The 22,027-nt window shown below is 41.3% G+C and overlaps 1 protein-coding gene across 2 annotated transcripts in view; it reads right to left on the bottom strand.

Moving 5' to 3' along the window:
• The window catches only part of GRB2 (growth factor receptor bound protein 2), a 70,413-nt gene extending 49,181 nt beyond the window's left edge, over positions 1-21,232 (bottom strand). Inside the window, exons 1-2 of one of the 2 annotated variants that reach the window (XM_067717144.1) lie at positions 21,033-21,232; positions 13,580-13,795 (exon numbers count right to left, since the gene is read on the bottom strand). In XM_067717144.1, coding sequence (XP_067573245.1) covers positions 13,580-13,657 — 78 coding nt within the window. In that variant the 5' untranslated portion in view covers positions 13,658-13,795; positions 21,033-21,232. The remainder of the gene's footprint in view (positions 1-13,579; positions 13,796-21,032) is intronic. The other variant, XM_067717145.1, reaches the window with a different exon arrangement.
• Positions 21,233-22,027: the final 795 nt, after the last annotated feature.

The following is a 22,027-nucleotide window of genomic DNA, read 5'->3' as shown; positions in this document are numbered from 1 at the left end:
AAAAATTTAAAAGGATTGAAATCAGAGTATGTTCTATAAGCACAATGGAATTAAAATAGAAATCAACAACAGAAGAAATTCTGGGAAATTCACAAATATGTGGAAATTAAACAACACACTCCTAAATAACCAATGGGTCAAAGAAAAAAACAACAAATTAGAAAATATTTTGAAATTAATGAAAACAAAAACAACTGCATACCCAGATTTATGGGAAGCAACTAAAGCAGCATTTAGAGGGAAATTTAAGGCTACAGCCTAGGTATTTATAAAGATTTATATATATATTTTTTTTTCAGTTCCTATCACTTTATCTTTAACATCTTTATTGGAGTATAATTGCTTTACAACAGTGTGTTAGTTTCTGCTGTATAACACTGAATCAGGTATACATATACATATATCCCCATATCTCCTCCCTCTTGCGTCTCTCTCCCACCCTCCCTATCCCACCCCTCTAGGTGGTCACAAAGCACCGAGCTGATCTCCCTGTGCTATGCGGCTGCTTCCCACTAGCTATCTATTTTACATTCGGCAGTATGTATAAGTCCATGCCACTCTCTCACTTCATCCCAGCTTACCCTTCCCCCTTCCCGTGTCCTCAAGTCCATTCTCTACTTCTGTGTCTCTATTCCTGTGCTGCCTCTAGGTTCTTCAGAAACAATTTTTTTTTTTACATTCCATATATATATGGAGATATGTGTTAGCATATGGTATTTATTTTTCTCTTTCTGACTTACTTAACTCTGTATGACAGTATCTAGGTCCATCCACCTCACTACAAATAACTCAATTTTGTTTCTTTTTATGGCTGAGTAATATTCCATTATATATATGTGCCACATCTTCTTTATCCATTCATCTGTCGATGGACACTTAGGTTGCTTCCATGTCCTGGCTACTGTAAATAGGGCTGCAATGAACATTGTGGAACATGACTCTTTTTGAATTACGGTTTTCTCAGGGTATATGCCCAGTAGTGGGATTGCTGGGTCATATGGTAGTTCTATTTTTAGTTTTTTAAGGAACCTCCGTACTGTTCTCCATAGTGGCTCTATCAATTTACATTCCTACCAACAGTACAAGATAAACATTTATATTAAAAGGAAAAACATGCCATAGTTCACTTCAAATTGAGGCTGCTATTCTTTTATTTATAAAACCCAACACCCCCAAAAGCAGGTGATCAATAATTTTTCATCAGGTTATCTGAGAATATGCAAATGAGAAGCATGCCCCTTTTGCGAGGCCCTTAATATCTAATAAGAAAGAAGAGGAGGGAAAGAACATGCAGAAAGCTTACACTTTGATACACAATACCAACAAACTAATAACTGAATTTGAAAATTACTTCTACAGTCTTTAAGGACAACAGCTGTTCAGATGTATGTAGTTATATTAGGTGCTCCAAGAAGGCAAATAAAGGGCATCTGAACACAAAGAGAATGACTTTCCAAGTAAAGTACTGGTTCTTTCTCAACCAGTAACCTAAATTTAGGAGACCAATGAAGTAATTAATCTCAAGGAAAGACCTGCAGGGCTACAAGTTTCCACTTCTAGCACTAAGTGAGGCCATTAGTCACAAATTCATCTGAATATCTGATGTAGACAATATCAGCACAACTTTTGGGAAAATTCACACCAATTTCAGGTTCGAAATCTACTCTGACTCAGCTTTAACATGTGACTTTTAAAGTCTTAATCATTATGATCTTCTCTAATAGCCTGGCAAAGTGACCTTTCTAGCTACTGCTTTTTTTCTAAAGAGGTACAGTACATTTAAACAGAAACCCCATCCTTCCTTCCAAAGATGAAGTACCTGCTTATTTTCATTATTACAATTTTGAATATGGTTTCTGTGTGCTTCTCATCGTACCCAGAAAGTACAGTAAAAGTAACTATAGCTATACTCATTAAATGTCTTTCTCCCTGAAAGGTTACAGAAAAACAGAATAGTTATTTTCTTTGGTAAGAGTATTTGCCTTTTACATTTTCTAATGAGTTCGACATTTGTTTTATTTTATTTCAAAAAGTTATCTTGGGCTTTCCTGGTGGCGCAGTGGTTGAGAATCTGCCTGCTGATGCAGGGGACACGGGTTCGTGCCCCGGCCCGGGAAGATCCCACGTGCCGCGGAGCGGCTGGGCCCGTGAGCCATGGCCACCGAGCCTGCGCATCCGGAGCCTGTGCTCCACAACGGGAGAGGCCACAGCAGTGAGAGGCCTGCGTACCGCAAAAAAAAAAAAAAAAAAAAAAAAAAAAAAAAAAAAAAAAAAAAAGTTATCTGGGTGACAGGAGGGATTATGGCCTTTCTTTTACACTTTTCAATAACTCTAATAAACATTTTAAAAGCATGAAATGAAGACACCTGATATTTTTCAATGCACAACAGATAACTAAAACCCACAAATAACTGCAAATCTTTATTTTGTCTCTTAATTTTACCTTTCAGAGCCAAACATTTTTATAGAGTTGATAAATAAAATGTAAATGACTAAATATGGACAGGAGACAAGGAAGGCAACATGGATCATTAAACCTAGGAAGAACTGCAATTTGGCTGCATTACTAGCCATAATCCAGTTTGGAGACTGACCTAAGTCAAAATTACGTAAGTAAGAAAGCACATAACGTTAGTTTCATATAAGGTGCAGGGAAAAGATAAGCTAGATATAACTAGAAATCTGGGCAGCAAGACCAGTTTTAGGGCCAATCTTACTTGTTCATAAGCAAAAGAGCCGAGCCCGCTTCTAGTTTATTGTTGTGTATTCTCTATTTTACATAAAGTCTATGTAACAGTCCTAGATAACTTGGAGATGCTTGTGCTGTCTTCACCAAGAAGAAATGAACAAATTTACTCCATGAAGCTGTACGCTGATTTTTTTTTTTCCTTTTAAGAAATCAAAATAGACCCTAAAATGTTTGTTGACTTGTAAATTTACATCTAGAAAACTACTGTGGTGTTTTTGGTTTTTACTGCTTTTCTGATTATGAAACTAATATATGCCTGTAAAAACATCCATTATAGAAATGCATGCTGTAGAAAGTGACAGTTCTCCATAATCCCAACATCCAGAGAGAACCAACAAGATAGTTTTGTTTTTTCTTTATATCTCAGTACATGTTAAGAGCATGAGGATGTTTCAATAAATCACTCCACTTTTTTCTCAAAAGCTCTCAGCAGAGCCTTCTGGCTCTAAAGCTAAACATTTGCAGCATCAACTAAACAAAGCTGGTTTGTCTGTCTTTCCATCTTTTTCCAAACATGAGTGAGGATGGATTATCTCCCTCCAGAAGGGATTAATTCAACCAGAGAAGTAAAACTGAATTAAAACTACATCTATGAGTACACATCAAATTTCTCAGCTATCAAAATTACTTATTAACTTAACTTGACACAGCTATAAAAAAGCAAATTAATCACCTGAAGGAACAGCACAAAATAAAACGTGCTTCAGAAAAACTACATGCTGTTGTCAAGTATCTTAGATGCTGAGTGAAGAGGTTTAATCATTTCACAAATCATTTCACAGTCCTATAAAACACTGTCAAACTGTGAAATAATATTCTATTGTTAAAGGAGGTCAGAAAATGAAGCCAACATTAGCTGCACTACTATTATGTATTCTGACTAAGATTATGGGCCATTCTCATTCAACTTGACCTCAAGTAGGTAATCTGTTCAATCCTTTTGGACAATAGAACATCATACATAATCAAAAGCCTCCTTTGAGATGATAAACTAAACTTTTAATAGAAACAAGCTAAGTATCCAGCAATGGGGAAATAGCTAAGTCAATTATAGAACATTAACTTTAAAAATATTTTAAAACATTAAACCATTAAAAATAATTAGTAAAACAAACACAGGAAAATGGTAACATATGTTGTATTTTAAGGCCACTATAATTACAGCAGTATAAAAATGTTTATACAATAACAAAGCCTAGAAGAGATCTGCAACAGTAAAAATACTGGAGTGGGGAGTTCATGCAGAATTTTGAATTTCCTCTTTTTTTCTATTAATGTATATTAAAGTAATTTTAAATGTTAAGGAAAAATGGAAATATTGACAATAAAATGTTGTAGGGACTTCCCTGGTGGCACAATGGTTAAGAATCCACCTGCCAATGCAGGGGACACAGGTTCGAGCCCTGGTCTGGGAAGATCCCACGTGTCGCGGAGCAACTAAGCCTACATGCCACAGCTACTGAGCCTGCACTCTAGAGCCCGCGAGTCACAACTACTGAAGCCCGTGCGCCTAGAGACCGTGCTCCGCCACAGAGAAGCCACCGCAATGAGAAGCCCACGCACCACAAAGAAGAGTAGCCCCCGCTCGCCGCAACTAGAGAAAGCCCGCACACAGCAACAAAGACCCAATGAAACCAAAAAAATAAAATGCTGTAAATTTATTCTCTTTCCTCTAGCAATCCATTTCAAACCATACATATTTATCTAGGAAAATAAAAGATCTACAAAATGACACAAAGACATTGCATGATCAATATTCTGACTGAAAACACACACTGCTTTCTTTCTTTCTTTTTTTTTTTTTTTTTTTTTTTGCAGTACGTGGGCCTCTCACTGTTGTGGCCTCTCCCGTCGTTGCAGAGCACAGGCTCCAGACGCGCAGGCTCAGCGGCCATGGCTCACGGGCGCAGCCGCTCCGCGGCATGTGGGATCCTCCCGGACCGGGGGCACGAACCCACGTCCCCCCCATCGGCAGGCGGACTCTCAACCACTGCGCCACCAGGGAAGCCTACACACTGATTTCTTGTTCTCTGTGAAGTCTACAGTTTTAAGGTCCAAAATGCATTTCCTCTCACTTTAAAACTAAACTGATGCTTTTTGTATTTTTTCAAAAGCAAAGTACTACAAAAGGCTTTGCCATTTTGCTAAATCTAGATTTTAAAAGTCTGCTGTTAAACTGAAGAATAAATAAATTAGTTAAAAATCAAAGCCATTGTTAGGGTGAGAAAAACTTTAAATATTTACCACTAATAATTACTACCTGTTTCAACAAAAATATTAGGACAGAAAGTATAAGAGCGACTGCTAGAAATGGGACCATAGTAGGCTCTAAGCTTTCCTAGAAGATAAAGAAGGAAACATATCAAAGCATTATTTATAGCATCCTTAAGATTTAAAAAAGTTGTTTGAGGGGGAAATACGCCTATTCTAGGTATGGAGACCAGAGAGAATGTTCTCCCACATGTCCTCCCTGAGGACATATAATAATGAAAGATTCCTTAGTATCCTTAGAGTAAATACAGCAACGAATTTTTCCCAAGACTGTTTCTTCTATCACTTCTTAATATTTGCCAACAGCATAATCCCAAAGCTCTATTCAGCCCAAGAAATATACAAAAGTGAGGTCCCCAACAGGACACTGTGCAGTTACCCACCTCTTTGCTTTCAGGTTTAACCCTGAGAGAGGGCCAAAGACTTTTAAGAATGGAGAAACTACTTGTCTTTCACAAAATCCTCCATCAATACCATGCTTTCTGCTAAGTTCTGGGACAAAGTTTGCACAATTCTGAGTTTGAGGTAGTATCAGGACAAGCACCCAGCCAGTTTTATGTGTCGAGTCATGTGACTTAACAGTTACCTGAGCCAGCAGTAGGACTGACATCCTCTTAATCAAAGTTGTGCGTCTGAATAACATTAATAAAACTAATAGCAGGTAGCATTACTATCTACTTTACGCGTCACTGCTTTAAGCACACTAACATATTAATTCTTTTAATCCTCACTGTGACTCTAGGAAAGTAGACGCTATTGTTCCCATTTTGAGGATGGGAGAACCAAAGGAGAGTCAGCTTCCCAAGACCAAAAGGCCAGATCTGCCAGAAGAAGAAGGTGGGTCTAGCCCTGGAGCAGTTCTTTAGCACAATACCACAGGTGTCTCTCATTCCACGTACACTAGGAGGTAAAACAGAGGAAGTATCTGCCAAAAAGACCAAGATTTTCCTCCAAAAGGTGTTGTGAGTCACTTTTTAAAAGGTGTCTAAGTTTTATGACTCTGAACATAGATAGGCACAGTGAACTTTAGCCTAACAGCAGGTTAAATCTCAGTCATTAAAAATACACAACCAACCAAGCCCTGACCGGAGCACTTTAACTTCCTAGAATAACCATCAAGGTAAAACATGCAAAATGTTAACTACTTACCATTTGAATAAAGCTGTATTGACTTAATAAAACTGATAAATTAATTAAAGTAATGTAAAAAAAAAAGCACAAGAAAGAAGTAAGAATCACCTGAAATCCAGCTCCTTGGAGATAACTGTTACCTTTTAGGGGATCATTCAGAAAGAAGTCTATGTATTTAATAAGCAAATAGAAATAGATAGCAATTTTCCCTAAATGGGCTCGCGCCCCCTCCCTCCCTCCCTCATCTGACCTCATTTGGGTACAAAAAAGCCCCACGGGGTAGTGGTTAAGAACATGGAATCTGGACTTAACCGGCCTGGATTTGAATGTGAACTTGGGCAAGTTACTTAACATAAGCCTCAGGTTCCTGATCAGTAAATTGGGGATAATAGCATCTGTCTTAATAGGATTATTGTGAGGATTAAAAGAAAATACAAGTAAAATACTTAGCTTAGTGCACAGACATATACTAAGAACTCAATAAATTAGATATATTTTCACTTTTTAAAAGAGGATCCATAAACACTTGTCTGAGCAACACATATACTGTATTCATATAGTTTTACATCAACATTAACATCTTCACAGTATCCCACTTTACAAGCACCATAATCTGTTTATGTAGCCTCCCACTGATGGGCTACTTAAGGTTTTTTTTTATAATATGGTAATTCCATGTATTCGAAGATGCCTATTTTTACACCTTTTAATATCTTGGAAATGATATTTCATAATTTAATTGCAGAAATTTCCAGGTGGCACACAGATTCACTGAAATAAACATCCCCCCCCATGTCTACATTTAAAAAAGACTTGTTTGTGAATTTCCTTAGATTGAATTCTTGAAAGTGCAACTGCTGGGTCATTTTATGGTCTAATATGTATCACCAAGCCATGTTCAAAAAGACCAACTGTATTCGTACAAACCTCCACTGGCAGGAGGTGACAGTACCCATTTCCCCACACCCTGGCCAAAAGAGGGTGGGGTCAGTCTTTATCATCTTTGCTAATCCGAAAGGTGAAATGACCCTTTTTTTCCCCCTTCATTTCTTTTATTATTAACCTCAGCTTACTTAGATAGGATATCCAATACGTCACTATGTAGAAGCAGTGCCGTAAGACAGCTGTCCATGCCTGGCAGGTGAGTAACTCAGGACTGCAGATAAGCTTATATTTCTGGTTTACTCATACCTGACAGTTAACAGGGGAATTAATGTACTGTAGGGGGAGCACTGCAGCCAGGCCTAAGATCAAATCCCAGCTTTGCCTCTTACTAGATGTGTGAACCTGAGCCTGTTACTTAACTTCTGCACCCATAAGATGGGGCTAATAATGCCAACCTTCTGATGTCCAAAATTAGAAATCACGTATAACTTTGTGGCACATATTAAATGCTTCATAAGTAGTAGCTATTCAATGATGACTTAACTATAATGGCTCACAGAGGTGAAAACTGAAGACCCCAAAGGAACGGTGCATTTCCTTAGCCATTTCTTTCTCCAAACAGGGACGACTGGTCTTCAGCCAGCAACCCCCTCCACCCCCAAAGGAGTCTTGTACAGGAACTGAAAGTTCATTCTTAGCACCTGTTTGGAAACAGTCCATTCAGATGACAGGGGGGAAACGAATATGATGAAAGGCAAACAAATTATGTTGTAAGAGAACTCAAACTGTCCTCATTCTTAAAGATTAAATGCAATATTCTGAGTTTAGTTAACAAGATTGATAACAATTCTTATCAATAGGCAAAGAAATACTTCAAAAAGTATACTGATACCAGTACTTTGAAATAGTGAAGAAAAAACCCCATCCCAACCTCTTATTTTTTAGGTTTGATAGTTCAAACACCTGAAATGAGACTCATGTACTGAAATTCAGGACTTAGAGCTGTTGTGAAAACTGGAACCAATCACACTCTAGTTCACATTCCTGGCTCTCAGGAGCATACTCAATGGACGTTCTTTTCTCAGTTACACAGGAGACTTATTCAAATACTCCCAGCTGACAGGCAGAAATCCCGTTATTTTTTCTTTTCCTCAAAGCACCCCCTGTCCTTCATTCCTAGTCTCCTATACCTGTACAGGCACTTATCTCACAACCTGATTACTGGAACCTGCCAGGCTGGGACTCCAGGCTTCCCTCCTTGCAATCCACTATACACACAGGACACTTCCACTATACACACAGGACACTTTCGTCATCAGCTGATAACCTTCAGAGCCTTAAGGACAAGATCAAACTCTCATTGGGTTTTTCTTATCTGGCTCCAGTTCTACCTTATTTTCCACTCCGTCACAGCCTATAACCTTATTCTAGCATTCCTGTCTTAAACACAACAAGCACAGCCCCCGCCCCTCCCTTGTCCTCACCTAGCCCTGTCCTGGTCTTCACAAGGTCCAGTCCAAGTCATGCCTCTTCCACACAGCTTTCTTGGACTTCGGCTCTCACCAATCTCTTCTCTTCAAAATTACACTGGCAGTTACAGTGTGTAACACAACTTCAGCATTCTGCTAAATACCAGTTCAGCACTAAGTACTAATAGCTGTGATCTTGGATAGATCATTCACCTCCATGGGCCACCATTTCCTCACCTTAAAATAAGAAAGTCTTTTCCTGTTCTAAAGATCCTCTAGGGCTTCCCTGGTGGCGCAGTGGTTAAGAATCCGCCTGCCACTGCAGGGGTCACGGGTTCAAGCCCTGGTCCGGGAAGATCCCACATGCCGCAGAGCAACTAAGCCTATGTGGCACAACTACTGAGCCTGTGCTCTAGAGCCCGCAAGCCACAACCACTGAGCCCATGTGCTACAACTACTGAAGCCCGCGCGTCTAGAGCCCGTGCTCTGCAACAAGAGAAGCCACCGCAATGAGAAGCCTGCGAAGTGCAACGAAGAGTAGCCCCCCCCTTGCTGCAACTAGAGAAAGCCCATGTGCAGCAACGAAGACACAATGCAGCCAAAAATAAATAAATAAATTTATCTTTAAAAAATACAGATCCTCTAATTTTACACACTGTCACATACTGTTTCACATACTAACCTCACTTCTCTTATTTGATTTTAGAGTTCCTGAAGGGAGAAAGTACATCTTCTATTTCTCCCCCAACTCTCAAAGCAACTTGCCCCAGGATGTGGCTCAAGGAGACGCTCTGTAAATGTAACAGTAAAATAGTGTCATCAGCCCTGAACCCAAGACCTAATTCTAAAGCGGCTTAGGAAACTGGTAAAGGAAGTTCGTGCCAGGCAGAGAAGAAGATATTGAGATGATCTACTGTTGGTTCTCTTCTAGAGTCTAAGGTCTGTCTTGATAGAAAATAACCACCCAGCTACAGAATGCAATGAGCACAGGTTTGAGAGCTCAGAACAGTCTCTTCATTCCTATGCAGCACTGTCTGAAGTATCAATACATGTACAGAAGCCTCTAGATGGCAAACGCAACTTTTAGGTAAGCTCAGGCATTTTGTGTGCCTAGGGCAGAGTATTCAGGGGCCTCATTTTCAGTGGAGAACCCCTGGGGCTATCTCAAGGCTGCCCTACAACGGTGGGGAAATTTAGGTTCACTTCATCCAGGAACGAAGAGCAATTTCTTCCATACATAGCCCCAGTGCCCTCCCCACCCCTCCCCAAGAAAAACACAAGCTTTTATAAGAGGGAAATTAACAAAGGCAGATATATCCAAGCATTAAGTTCTATTTACGGCTTCCAGTAAGATGTTTTTAATTTGCTCTCTCTTCTCAGGGCAGTACAAGTCAACATGTGGACAGAGAGTAAGGAAGTGGTCTGCTGGGAGACACGAGTCAACATTCAGCAAAAGTTAACCAGGAACTCCAAGACAGTGAGAGGGTGTAATCCTGAACCTGGTCATAGGAAGAGGGCTGAGCCCCTTTCTATTTCATTATCTTCAAGTAAAATGTACTCAGTACCCACGTGCACATGTCCCTTTTATCAACAGAGGGTAAATAGATCCATATTTCAATCGAGGGAAACTGGTCAATGCTTTCCAGACACTTCAAAACATGATCTGGCTCACAACTAGCATCCTAAAGAGTGAACAAATCAAATCAGAGCCACTCAAATGAAGCCAGTTACTCCCTGAATAATCAAAGAAGAAAACGCTGCCTTTTTTTTTTTAAAAAAAACGAATAGTGCTTAAGACAAAGCAATGTCCCTCCTCTTCACTCAGCTGTTTCACAGAATTATGAGACAAAGGGCAACTACTGTATCGTCACTTATTTTTTGGAGTAAAGCCACAAGATTACTAACAAACAGCTAACGGCCACCATTCAAAAGCAATAATGGCATTATGACTTCATATGCCAGTTATCTGCCAAACTGGAAAGAACCAAATATATGTATGTTTCTCTCTCCCCAAAGAAAATCTGAAAGTAAATGTGAGCACTCTGATTCACTTTCTCTCCCATCATAAAAATTTCTGGGGGAATATTAAACAGCACCATCCTAATTGTAGGATGGGAAAGAAGGACATTACACTTGTTCACGAAGTTTACCAATTTAAGGTGGAGAACTTATAAAATGTTCATGGTCCAAGACTAAATTTAGTGGCAGTAAACAGGGAAAGTTCTTGTCTAAAAATTCTTTAAAACAGACCTCAAAGTTCACAGTTTTGTTTTGATTTGTTGCTTTAGTGCTAAATGTGCAACTGGATAGACTAAGAGAAAAAATATGAACTTCCAGGCTCAAGTTTCAAGTTTCTACTTAATGGAGAAATCTAATTTGTATTTCAGTAAACAAACAAACCAAAAAAACCCCCAAGCTTGGCCCCAAAGCATTTTTGTACAAGTGACAAACGTGGCTACTTGAGGAGCCAATCTTTTTTCCCTTTATCTGAGTAGCCAATCTTATTATGATATCAGGAGCAGGTTATCTGCTGAAAATAGTAATCACCTAAGAAAACACCAAATTATCTCCTCAGTACATCAATGATACAGAGTAATTTAGTAGTCTAAGTTATGATTGCCGATTTCTAGCTAAAGAAATAGAAACAGATGATGTATTTCTCTCTAAAACCTATAGCTGGTTCTGTCTGCTTTCTGATTAATTTAGTGCTGACTTTGAGAATACAGTCAAAAAGCTCACACACACCTCAGAATGCGAGAAAATATTTGCAAATGAAGCAACTGACAAAGGATTAATCTCCAAAATTTACAAGCAGCTCATGCAGCTCAATATCAAAGAAAACAAACAACCCAATCCAAAAATGGGCAGAAGATCTAAATAGACATTTCTCCAAAGAAGATATACAGATTGCCAACAAACACATGAAAGAATGCTCAACATCATTAATCATTAGAGAAATGCAAATCAAAACTACAATGAGGTATCATCTTACACCGGTCAGAACGGCCATCATCAAAAAATCTAGAAACAATAAATGCTGGAGAGGGTGGAGAAAAGGGAACACTCTTGCACTGTTGGTGGGAATGTAAATTGACACAGCCACTATGGAGAACAGTATGGAGGTTCCTTAAAAAACTAAAATAGAACTACCATACGACCCAGCAATCCCACTACTGGGCATATACCCTGAGAAAACCATAATTCAAAAAGAGTCATGTACCAAAATGTTCACTGCAGCTATTAACAATAGCCAGGACATGAAAGCAACCTAAGTGTCCATCAACAGATGAATGGATAAAGAAGATGTGGTACATATATACAATAGAATATTACTCTGCCATAAAAAGAAACGAAATTGAGTTATTTGTAGTGAGGTGGATGGACCCAGATACTGTCATACAGAGTGAAGCAAGTCAGAAAGAGAAAAACAAATACCATATGCTAACACATATATATGGAATCTAAGGAAAAAAAAAAAGGTCATGAAGAACCTAGGGGCAAGACAGGAATAAAGACACAGACCTACTAGAGAATGGACTTGAGGATATGGGGAGGGGGAAGGGTAAGCTGTGACAAGGTGAGAGAGTGGCATGGACATATATACACTACCAAATGTAAAATAGATAGCTAGTGGGAAGCAGCCACATAGCACAGGGAGATCAGCTCAGTGCTTTGTGACCACCTAGAGGGGTGGGATAGGGAGGGTGGGAGGGAGGGAGACGCAAGAGGGAAGAGATATGGGAACATATGTATATGTATAACTGATTCACTTGGTTACAAAGCAGAAACTAACACACCATTGTAAAGCAATTATACTCCAATAAAGATGTTAAAAAAAAAAGCTCACAGTTTCCTTCTCCTTAAAGGGCTCTTTATCACCTTCTATGAAGTGCAACCTACATTTCTAACATTACAAAAACTACTGTACAGTAGTAGTTTACAAAAACTAACTTCAGAGCAGAACTCTACACCTTGGGCAGTGAACAAAATAACAACTCTCCATAGGTCTGCAAAACTTAAAAACAAAAGTCACTAGTCCTTTTATAAAGAATCATATTTCTGTATTTCCACTTTCTTCTTTATAAAATCCTAATAATTTCATTCAACAGTAGTAAACAAATGGATGGCAAATTCCAATAATCAGGTTTAGAGGAAAAAAGTCAAAACTTGAGACACAGTGAAGACTCAAACATTAAATGTTAGGTTTTTCTCAGAGTTGATACACTATTTGATAACACCCACCCACGTAAAAATAAATTACATATCCAAAAGAGCAAGCTGCTCGAGTCAACTGGGTAAACAACATAATTAACACGTGCCAGGTGGAAGGCGAACCTCATGTAAATAGTGGGGCTCAAAATGAGCTGCAAACTGTAAGGAAGCTTATTTTTAAACTGTCAGCAGGTTTCATTGGTGCAATCAGAGTTTAATATGGGGTAACTGCCCCTCAAGTTCAAGAAAATCGAAATCTGACTGGTACAACAGCAAGCTGAACCTTGTCATTTAGAACTCCATTAGTTGCTTCACAAAGAATAAGAATACACTGAGGTTCTTTAACGAGTTTTGGCATGTACTTCTAACCACCTCTCTAAACTAGGGGAAATTAATTTCTAACCTACTAGGATCACATTCCAGAAGCAAAAATCTTTTGACTATGTAAGATAAGACTAATTGAGTGCTTTTACAAAAATACTTCAAATTTGGGTCTTTTAAAAAAATCCTCTCACTTTTTTTTATATAACTCTAGTAGATCAGGTAACCCAATCTACTCATACGCTTCCTTACTATAACCATATTGCTCTGACTTTACTTGAATTACCAATATCAAGAAGCACAGAAATGCTCAAGGCATTCACACAAAGGCAGTTAAAGACCACACATCACACCAACCCTCTGAAGTCATGTTTGATATTCTACTCAGCATCTAGCTCTCCAAATCACACAGGATGGTAAATGTTAAAAGTGGGCAATGAAAAAAGAACAAGCACAGCTTCTTTGTGTGTTATCAGGGCACAAGAAGGCAGGTGAGTACAAGGAGAAGCCATCTGAGCGTTTGCTGGGCATCAACACTTACCTTGAGGATGTCCCCCCTTTTGAAGCTCAGCTCGTCGTCTGCGGTGGCTTTGAAGTCATATTTGGCGATGGCTTCCATTCTGAGCGGGGCTCAGGGCTCAGCAGCCTGAAGCAGGGGGGAAGGGAGTCTTCCCTGCTGAAGCAACCCAGTGCTCTGGGCTCAGCCTCGCCTCTCAGCTGGGACTCGCTCCTGCACGGCGGGACACACAATGCCACCCTGAATCAGAAGAGCAATGATTGAGAGAAGTGGCCGGATCGAAGGCAGCCCCGCCCTGCCAGTCGGCCTGCCGTCCCAGCCCCCACGCCCCCCGGCTCGGCCTGGCTCAGCCCTCCTCCCTCCCTTCCAGGCAGGAGCCCTGAGCTCCTCCTTCCTCTTTCCAGCCTCGGTCCCCAGGCAACTGACAGGCCTGCCGGCCAATGGCGGCAGCTGCTCAAGCTATTCCAGAACACACTTCCTCTTCCCTCCCGCTGGGTGTGTTCGGTGTGCAGGAACCGGCTGGAGTCCGAACGGTCTCCGCCTTTCCTCCCTCGCCCCTCACGCTCTTCTCCAGGCACGAAATGCAATCCACGCAAAGAAAGGCCTCGCCCTCGGGATGGCACCCTACTTTTCTCAGTTATAGAGGCCTCTCTCCCTCCTTTCTCCCTGCCAACCTTTCTGGTGCTTTGAAAATGTTGGGTCCCCTATCCACAGTCAAAAGCCAGCAATGTGGGCTGTGGTCCTGAGCTGCTTTAACTGTTCTCAGAAACTAAACCTTGGTCTGCCCCTAGGAAAGTGGAAGAAACTGACCCTAGGAACTACTTTCTTATTCAGTTTGCTACTCTCAGCATAGGCAACTCTCCCTCTCCACTTGCCAACTGTGATCGGCAAGCTCAGGTGACCAGAGAAAGGAAATCCAGCTCAGAGCCTTTGGTGGGTGGAGACCCGCTCGTGCACAAGGCTCCCTATCCCTCGAAGACCCCCAACACTTTGGGGGCCCCAACAGCCCTTGAAAATAGACGTCCAAGGTTCAGCATTCCAAAAGCAGCCTCTGCATTATTCCTAACTAGCCTACGGAGCAAGGTTGAAGTCCTAATCTACACTTGAAAGCAATCCCTTTTTCAGAATCTTAGCTACCGCCCAAAAGCCAAACAGAAGCCTCTCACAGTTACCCCTGAGAACAGGTGCTTTTCTCAGAGCCAGGGGAGCACTAGACTGATCCAAACTGCATTTCGCAGGCAAAGATTCTGTAATAACCCTTAGGTAGTGTACCAGGTGATGGTGAAGCTGGGCAGTACAATCACTGAGGAAGTGAGGAGTCTCGAGCCCTGAATATGGGACACAACCTAGACCTTCCCGTAACTAAAGGAAAACGAAGCCCCATTCTTCTTTTGTCAGTCACTGTTTTCATACAGGCTAAATAAAAGCAGAAAACAACACTGACACTGGCAGAACGGGGACAGATTATTTATAGTGACACCCTTTGGTGGATAATTACCACCTAGCAGAGACCTCATTTGAGGGGCACGAGTGATTATTATTCTTTTGTTCTAAAGTTAACAACTGGGGCATTAATCAAGCATAGCTACAAAAGGACTAAGGAGTAAACCAGTTGGGAATACTAAGGTTAGAGGGAAATGAGTATTACCAAGGAGGAAAGAATCACCCCGTAATAAAAAGTCCTTCAGCCGAATTCTGAAGGCCAAACATTCCACTGCAGGTAAACTAATAAACTAAACCAACGTTTATTCATTCTATCAGGCCATACCTAGGATATCCTATGTTGTGCTGGCTCTAAAACAGGAAAGCAAAAAGAGTCCCAGCAAATTTAAAAAAAAAAGATTAGTCTCAGTACTTTCGTGTGACCTTAAACACCCTTTACTTATACTCACCACAGTTACTTATTTATCAAATGAATCCATATAATTTTAAAAGTCAGAGCATTAAAAGGCTTATGAAAAAGAGCAATTCCCTATCCCAACACTCACAAGCAATCACCCTCAATTTTGATTTTAGCTTTCTCTTTATGTTTACTCCCAGTATTTCTAAATAACACCCTTCTACTGCTGTTTCTTAATTTATTCCAGCCATCACCTATCACCTGAAAGATGAGGACTAAGCTGTTCCGCCCCTGCCAATTCTGCCTTGCCCCATCCCAGTAATGCCACATATTCCGGTTCAAGCAGTAGTTATTACATTACGAAACATCGTTCACTGGTGATTTAAATAATGTATGGTAACCAACCCTCCTTTCTAGTACACTCCTTCAATTTTTCCCGGAAATAATAACTGCTTCTCCTTTTTTGCCTACTTTCCAGTGTGCACCTATTGAAACTTTTTACAGCTGCTCCAGAATCTCCGCTATTTTCCAAACCCTGACCTGACCATTTATTTTCACTGGTCTTCAGGTCTGATTGTTGGGACTATGTATCAATGATGGGAAGTTGAAGAATAATTGCGCAGATCCAAAAAACTTCAGAAGTTTCATTTTTGAAAAACAGAAATCAGACAGAAACCTAAAGCACTGTCACTGTCAAGGTACTATGCAGTACAGGGCATAAACTTCTATGTCATTCATGATTCCAGACAGCTGCAGTGTGACTGAACAGCCAGACCATAAAAACCAAGAGTTTTCAACATTTGCTCTCCTGCTGTTACTCAACTTATCTACCACAGGTTTCCTAGAGAAAACTTAAACAGACAACACTCTTGAAAATCGTGTTTCAAGTAACAATTGCTTTGTAAGATACAGTTTAATAGGAATGAAAACCAACCAATCAATACTTTTGCGGTGATGCCAAGTAAAAATTAGCGTTTCACAGAGAAAACTTGAGAAGGCCAGGTTTTAAGCTATCCACTGAAAAACATGCAGGCTCAAGAAATTCAAAAGGGTGTGTTTCATTAAAGACAAAAAAATTCTATCACATACACCACATTAATTACTTTAAAAGGAAGAAAGAAATCTGAAAGTGGACACAATGTATAATGTTTTTAACAGAGTATATGTTGCTGTAAATTTCTCAAGAAAATGGGCTGGGAGTACATTTAACCCTGAAGCCTGATGACAGAGTATGTCTGAACTGTTACCAGCACACATCCTGCAGCCCATCACAAGCAGAGAATTTTAACAAGGCAAGAGCAGCTTGAACTGTTCATTTAAAGCAATACGCACTGTATCGTAAACTGCAGTCTCCTAAAGGTATTTGTAGGATTTTATTTTCTGTCTTCCGTTCAACTCTCTTCTTCCCAAAATTCACAGAAAATAAAATACACGACACTTCACTGGGCCAGTATAGCTTAGTGTTAACCCTGCATCATTTGTAAAGGCAGGCTGACCCCAAGTTCAAGTAATGACCTTGATGCTTACCAGCTATAATTTTGGGCAAGGCTTTTAAACAAGCCTCAGTTTTCTCATCTGTAAAATGGGTATAATATCACCAACTTTATAAAATTCACTGAGCATTGAATTAGGTAATACAGATAATAGACATACATGAAGCGCTACAGACAGAGCCTGACATTAAGTCACTCTAAGTTAAAACGTGACTCTACTTAAAACATATTAGATGTTTGTCTTCATTATTAAAAATGGAAAATTAAGGCTTACACTGCCATGGCCCGGGTTCAGTCCCTGGTTGGGGAACTGAAATCCCCCAAGCTTCATGGCGCAGCCAAAAAAACCGAAACAAACAAAAATCGGCAAATTAAAACAATGAGATTTCTTTCACCTACTAATTGTCAAATTTTTTAAAGATTTATAACATCCAGTCTCTGCGATACTATGGATAAAGAGATTCTCAGACTAAATTAACATTTTGAACAGCTACTATATGCCTAACAATAGGCTTAGTACTGGATTATAAAAATAAAATCACCACAGAGCTCACACTCTGTCAGGGAATTAATTAGTTCCATCTTTTTGGAGAGTAATTTTACAGCATCTATTGACAAATTTAAAATATATACCCTTGGGCTTCCCTGGTGGCGCAGTGGTTGAGAGTCTGCCTGCCGATGCAGGGGACACGGGTTCATGCCCCGGTCCGGGAAGAGCCCACAAGCCGCGGAGCGGCTGGGCCTGTGAGCCACGGCCGCTGAGCCTGCGCGTCTGGAGCCTGTGCTCCGCAACAGGCGAGGCCACAACAGTGAGAGGCCCGCGTACCACACAAAAAAATAAAAATAAAAAATAAAATAAAATACATACCCTTGGACAAGCAATGCCATGTCCCAGATTTATCTCACTAAAATAGTGACACAAATACCATGTGCAAAATACATGTATCCCTGAGCATAACAAGAAATATCTTTCTATATATCAAGATACATTATTATCAAGTTTTTTTTAAAACTGCAGAAAAATTAGTTTATCATACTTCCATAAAATAATACATCAGTGTGTGCTAAAAAAAAAAAAATTCAAAAGGTTAACAATGATTACCTCTGGAAGCGAGTTCACAGAATATTTTTACTTTCTGTACCATACACCTCAATTGTATTTTCATTGTCTTTACTATAAGCATGTATTGCTTTTGTAAGTCAGAAAAAACAAAAACAAATCTTACTGGCGCTCTGGAGTTAGACCTGGATTCAACTGTCACTGTACCACTTACTAACTAGGTGGGCAACACTGGAGAAATAACTTACATTTTCTAATCCCTAGTGTCCCTCAGCTAGAAAATGGGGAAAATAATAGCATCTACAGCTTATAAGGTCATTTTGCTAATTAAAAGAGACAGCACCTGTAAATGCTGAGTCCCTGGCATAAAGTGCTAAGAGGTATTAAACCAGCATCACCAGTATACCTCTTCAAATATCGGTCCACATGTTCTCAGTAAATCTAGAACTTCCATTTACATATGGACTCAGAGGAACGCTCTGATAGGCAAATTAACAGTCTATTAAGTATGAACTAAAATTAAATACCTCCAAATCAAGTCCTAACAATGCTCAAATATTCACATATATAAAACTAATCACATCTATAGTCACTTATTCTACTGGGCTTTTAAACATTTACTGTGTATATACAGAAAGTGTACCTTCGAGTAATTTAAAGCCACATTTCAGTCTCATTAATTTACGGGTGCATCCTGTACCAACAGTTTTGGTTCTTGGATCAGCTACATCAAACTCACCCCATTCAGGGACTGATTTCACTGTGAGGTGCTTTCTGGAGTTCGGCAAGGTAGTGGCCTTAGCCCGGAACCTAATTTTAAGTAAGATTCACAGGTAATTCTTATGCATGCTAAATTTAAAAAATCACTGCTGTGCTGTAAGGGTGCCTTGACTAGATTTTAAACTTTGCATCTCAGACAATGCACTACAAAGTCTTTGCATAAAATGACAATAATTCATATTCACTTGGCATAACTGGGAAAAACCCAACTTTGACAAATAAAATGAAAGGCTCTCAATGGCCGTTCAGGAGTGCTGGAAAGTTCTTCTGAATTAATCAAGTAACTATCAATACTAGTTTCTCTCAGGAGACCATGGCGGGTCTCTACTCTGTATTACTTCATTTCTCCAAAATCTATTACTCTTCTGTTCTAAGTAACAATTAGAATTGTTGCGGCATAACGTGCAACATAACAGGAATTATTGAGAAAAATCTCTAAGTACCACCAACTTAGTATTTAAAATCTAATAGTAGTCCCTCCAATCTGAATACACTGGCTAAGGAAACTGCCTCAAACATTTAAATGCTTTCTTTTAGTATCAAAGAGAGCTGATTACAAGAATTAACTTTTAATTTTGGGATTCAGAAAATTCTGAACAAAGGAAGGAGCAAGAGAACAAATTTCTTTCTTTCTGTCAAAAAAAAACAAAAACCAAACCCAACAACAAAGAAGGCTGATTGTAACAGATGCAGGAAAAGACACCTTATCTTAGAAGGCTGGTAAAGAATAAATTAGTACTATTACAATGGGCAAGCTTTAATTAATTCATCAATGGTCTAAATAAATTCTATTCCCTTAAATGTTTCAAGCTATCTTAATTCTATTGTAATATAGGACTATGGTTGGTTTTCGCTTTTAACATTCACCACCCCCACTAAAAGCCAAAAAGAAGTCACACAAGCCCCAAAATGACCCAATCTCCCTTACTAACATAAAAGAGACATAAGAAGAAAAGCATGAGCAGGCACAACAACATGATCTAAAAGTGAAGAAAACAATTAAAACGCAAAAACACAAGCTACACCTGTGACCGAGTGGCAGTATTGATTACTTAGAGCTGAATTCAATCCTTTGCGCCTCCCAGTTCCCAGGGGGAGAACGTTAAGTCTCGCATGGCTCTCTAGCAACCCTTCTGGCAGACTGAAGGAACACAGTGGACGCTCAAAAATGAAGAATAAAGCAGGAAAGAGGGCATCTTCCCGGGAGAGAAACGGGATCTTTATATGAGGGAAAAAACGAATTGTGCCAAAGAGCCGAAACCTCGAAAAATTATGCCAGAGAGGGGACAAAAAGGAGGAAGGGGAAGTAGATTAGAAAAAAGGGGGGGGGAGGGGGCAAGTGACTTGCATTATAGGAGTAAACATTTAGTGTCCGCAGTGGAATGGAGAGAAATAGAAAGGGAAGGCAACTGGGCAGCACAAAGCGAAAGAGGCACTAGAAAGCCAAAGAAACTAATGCTAATTACTCTCGTGTCTTTCCCACTTTTTTCTGATAACCCACAGTACCAAAAGTCAGACCGCGAGGCACTTGGCTCCTCTGCAAATTATATTCTTACTGCATCTGAAGCCAGCCTAGTTTAACTCCCTAAATAAGCTGTAACTCACATGTAAATCATAGACACGGAGAGCGCTGCAAATGAAAAATACCAGTGATTCCCTCCCGTCTCTTACTGAAATCTTTCCTCGCAGCATTCCAATCAACTGCTGCTTATTTTTCTTGACCAATGTTTTTCAGAGACTAGTCAAAAAAGAAAAAAAAAAAAAAGGCGCTACAGAAGCAAAGGCATCTTGACTGGCTCCAGTAGCAAACGTCCTCACTCACAGTATTAATAAGGTTGGTGGGTTTCCTCCCAAAATTCGGCCCCGAAACACCAGGAGACGGTGACTTGGTGACCGTGCAGGTCGAAGGAGCATCAATCACATTTGCAGCCCTCTGCGAATCCCCCGCCTCCCGAACCAAGTCAGACTGACTCACAGAATGAGTACCCCGTGCTCTCGGGCTTCTCCTGGGCCCCTTCTGGGCAAACCCCCACGAAAACGGCACGAAATTTAATTAGGAGCCCCCCAGCCTCTTGCCCCGGGGTCCGAAGCTCTGTCCCGAGCCAAGGGACAGGGGAGGAAAGGTCCCCAAGAAGGAAGCGCCCCAGAAGGGGAAACTGGGCTCCCGGGGAGCCCAGGGATTCCGCTCCCCGCCCCGTTCCTCACTGTCCCGACCTCCAGGCCCGGGCCCCCCGGGCCGACTCCCGCTGCGGAAAGGGGAGGAAGGGGTACGGGAGCAGCGCCGCCGCCGCCGGCCGTACTCACCGTGGCGCAGCTGCTCCGCTCCGCGCCCGGCCGGCCCCTCCGCAACGGTGCGAGCGGCCGCCGACCCCGCTGCTGCTCCCCGAGGGCAGCGACTGTTCTCGCCGCCGTCACCGCCACAGTCTCCGTCGCCGCCGCCGCCGTCGTCGTCGTCCGGTCGCTGAAGCGGTACTGCCGCCTCGCTTCCGCTCCTCGTCGCGGTCCCGCGAGAACTTCCCGGCGCGGCCCCGCCCCGCCCCGCCCCGCCCCGCCCCCGCGAGACTTCCCCCAGCGGAAAAGGCCCAGAGCGCAAGCGCTCCTCCTCGGCCAGGCCCCCGCAGGTAGACCAGCTATAGGCCAGGGCGCAGGCGCCGGGCCGCCCCTCAGCAGGTGGCACCGGCAGGGCTCCACCCCCGGGGTTGCTGTAACCCTCTCGGTGCCAGAGCGGGTAAATAGAGCTCACCCTTGAAGGAGTAACTCTTATCCACGCCCTTTCCCCTTCCACCAAACCAAGGCAATTTGGCTGGGGGGTTGGAGGGAGAATCTCCCTCCAGCGTGAAGCACTCCAAATAGAGGACCAGGTCTTGAAATATTTGAGAATCTGGTCCGAACAAACTCTGCAGTATTAGATGAATTAACACAGTCGCTCATAGATTGAATCAAGCGCCTAATACATGCTAAGCGTAGAAGGTACAACGACGAACAGAAATCCTGGCCCTCAAGGAATTCAGGGTCTAGATTCTATACTCTAGAAGAGTGGAAGAAAAGTAAACAAATTATACCTAAGTCCTGTTAGAATTATTTGGAGAGTGCTGAGGAAGCTAAAAAGTTGCGGGGGGGGGGGGGGCTACTCTGCCCATCTCAGAAAAGCCTACCCAGAGAAGGTGATTGTGGTGACGTCTGAGCCGAGTCTTGGAGGATGTGTAGGAGTTCGCCAGAGAAGCACGGGCAATAGCATTCCAGGTGAAGAGAACGTCACGCACGTACAAAGGAACGGAGGTGTGAGAGTCGTGTTCTGT

This window comes from Pseudorca crassidens, chromosome 19 (genome assembly GCF_039906515.1).
Source record: "Pseudorca crassidens isolate mPseCra1 chromosome 19, mPseCra1.hap1, whole genome shotgun sequence".
Taxonomy (NCBI): domain Eukaryota; kingdom Metazoa; phylum Chordata; class Mammalia; order Artiodactyla; family Delphinidae; genus Pseudorca; species Pseudorca crassidens.
This window is presented reverse-complemented; position numbering and strand designations above follow the sequence as displayed.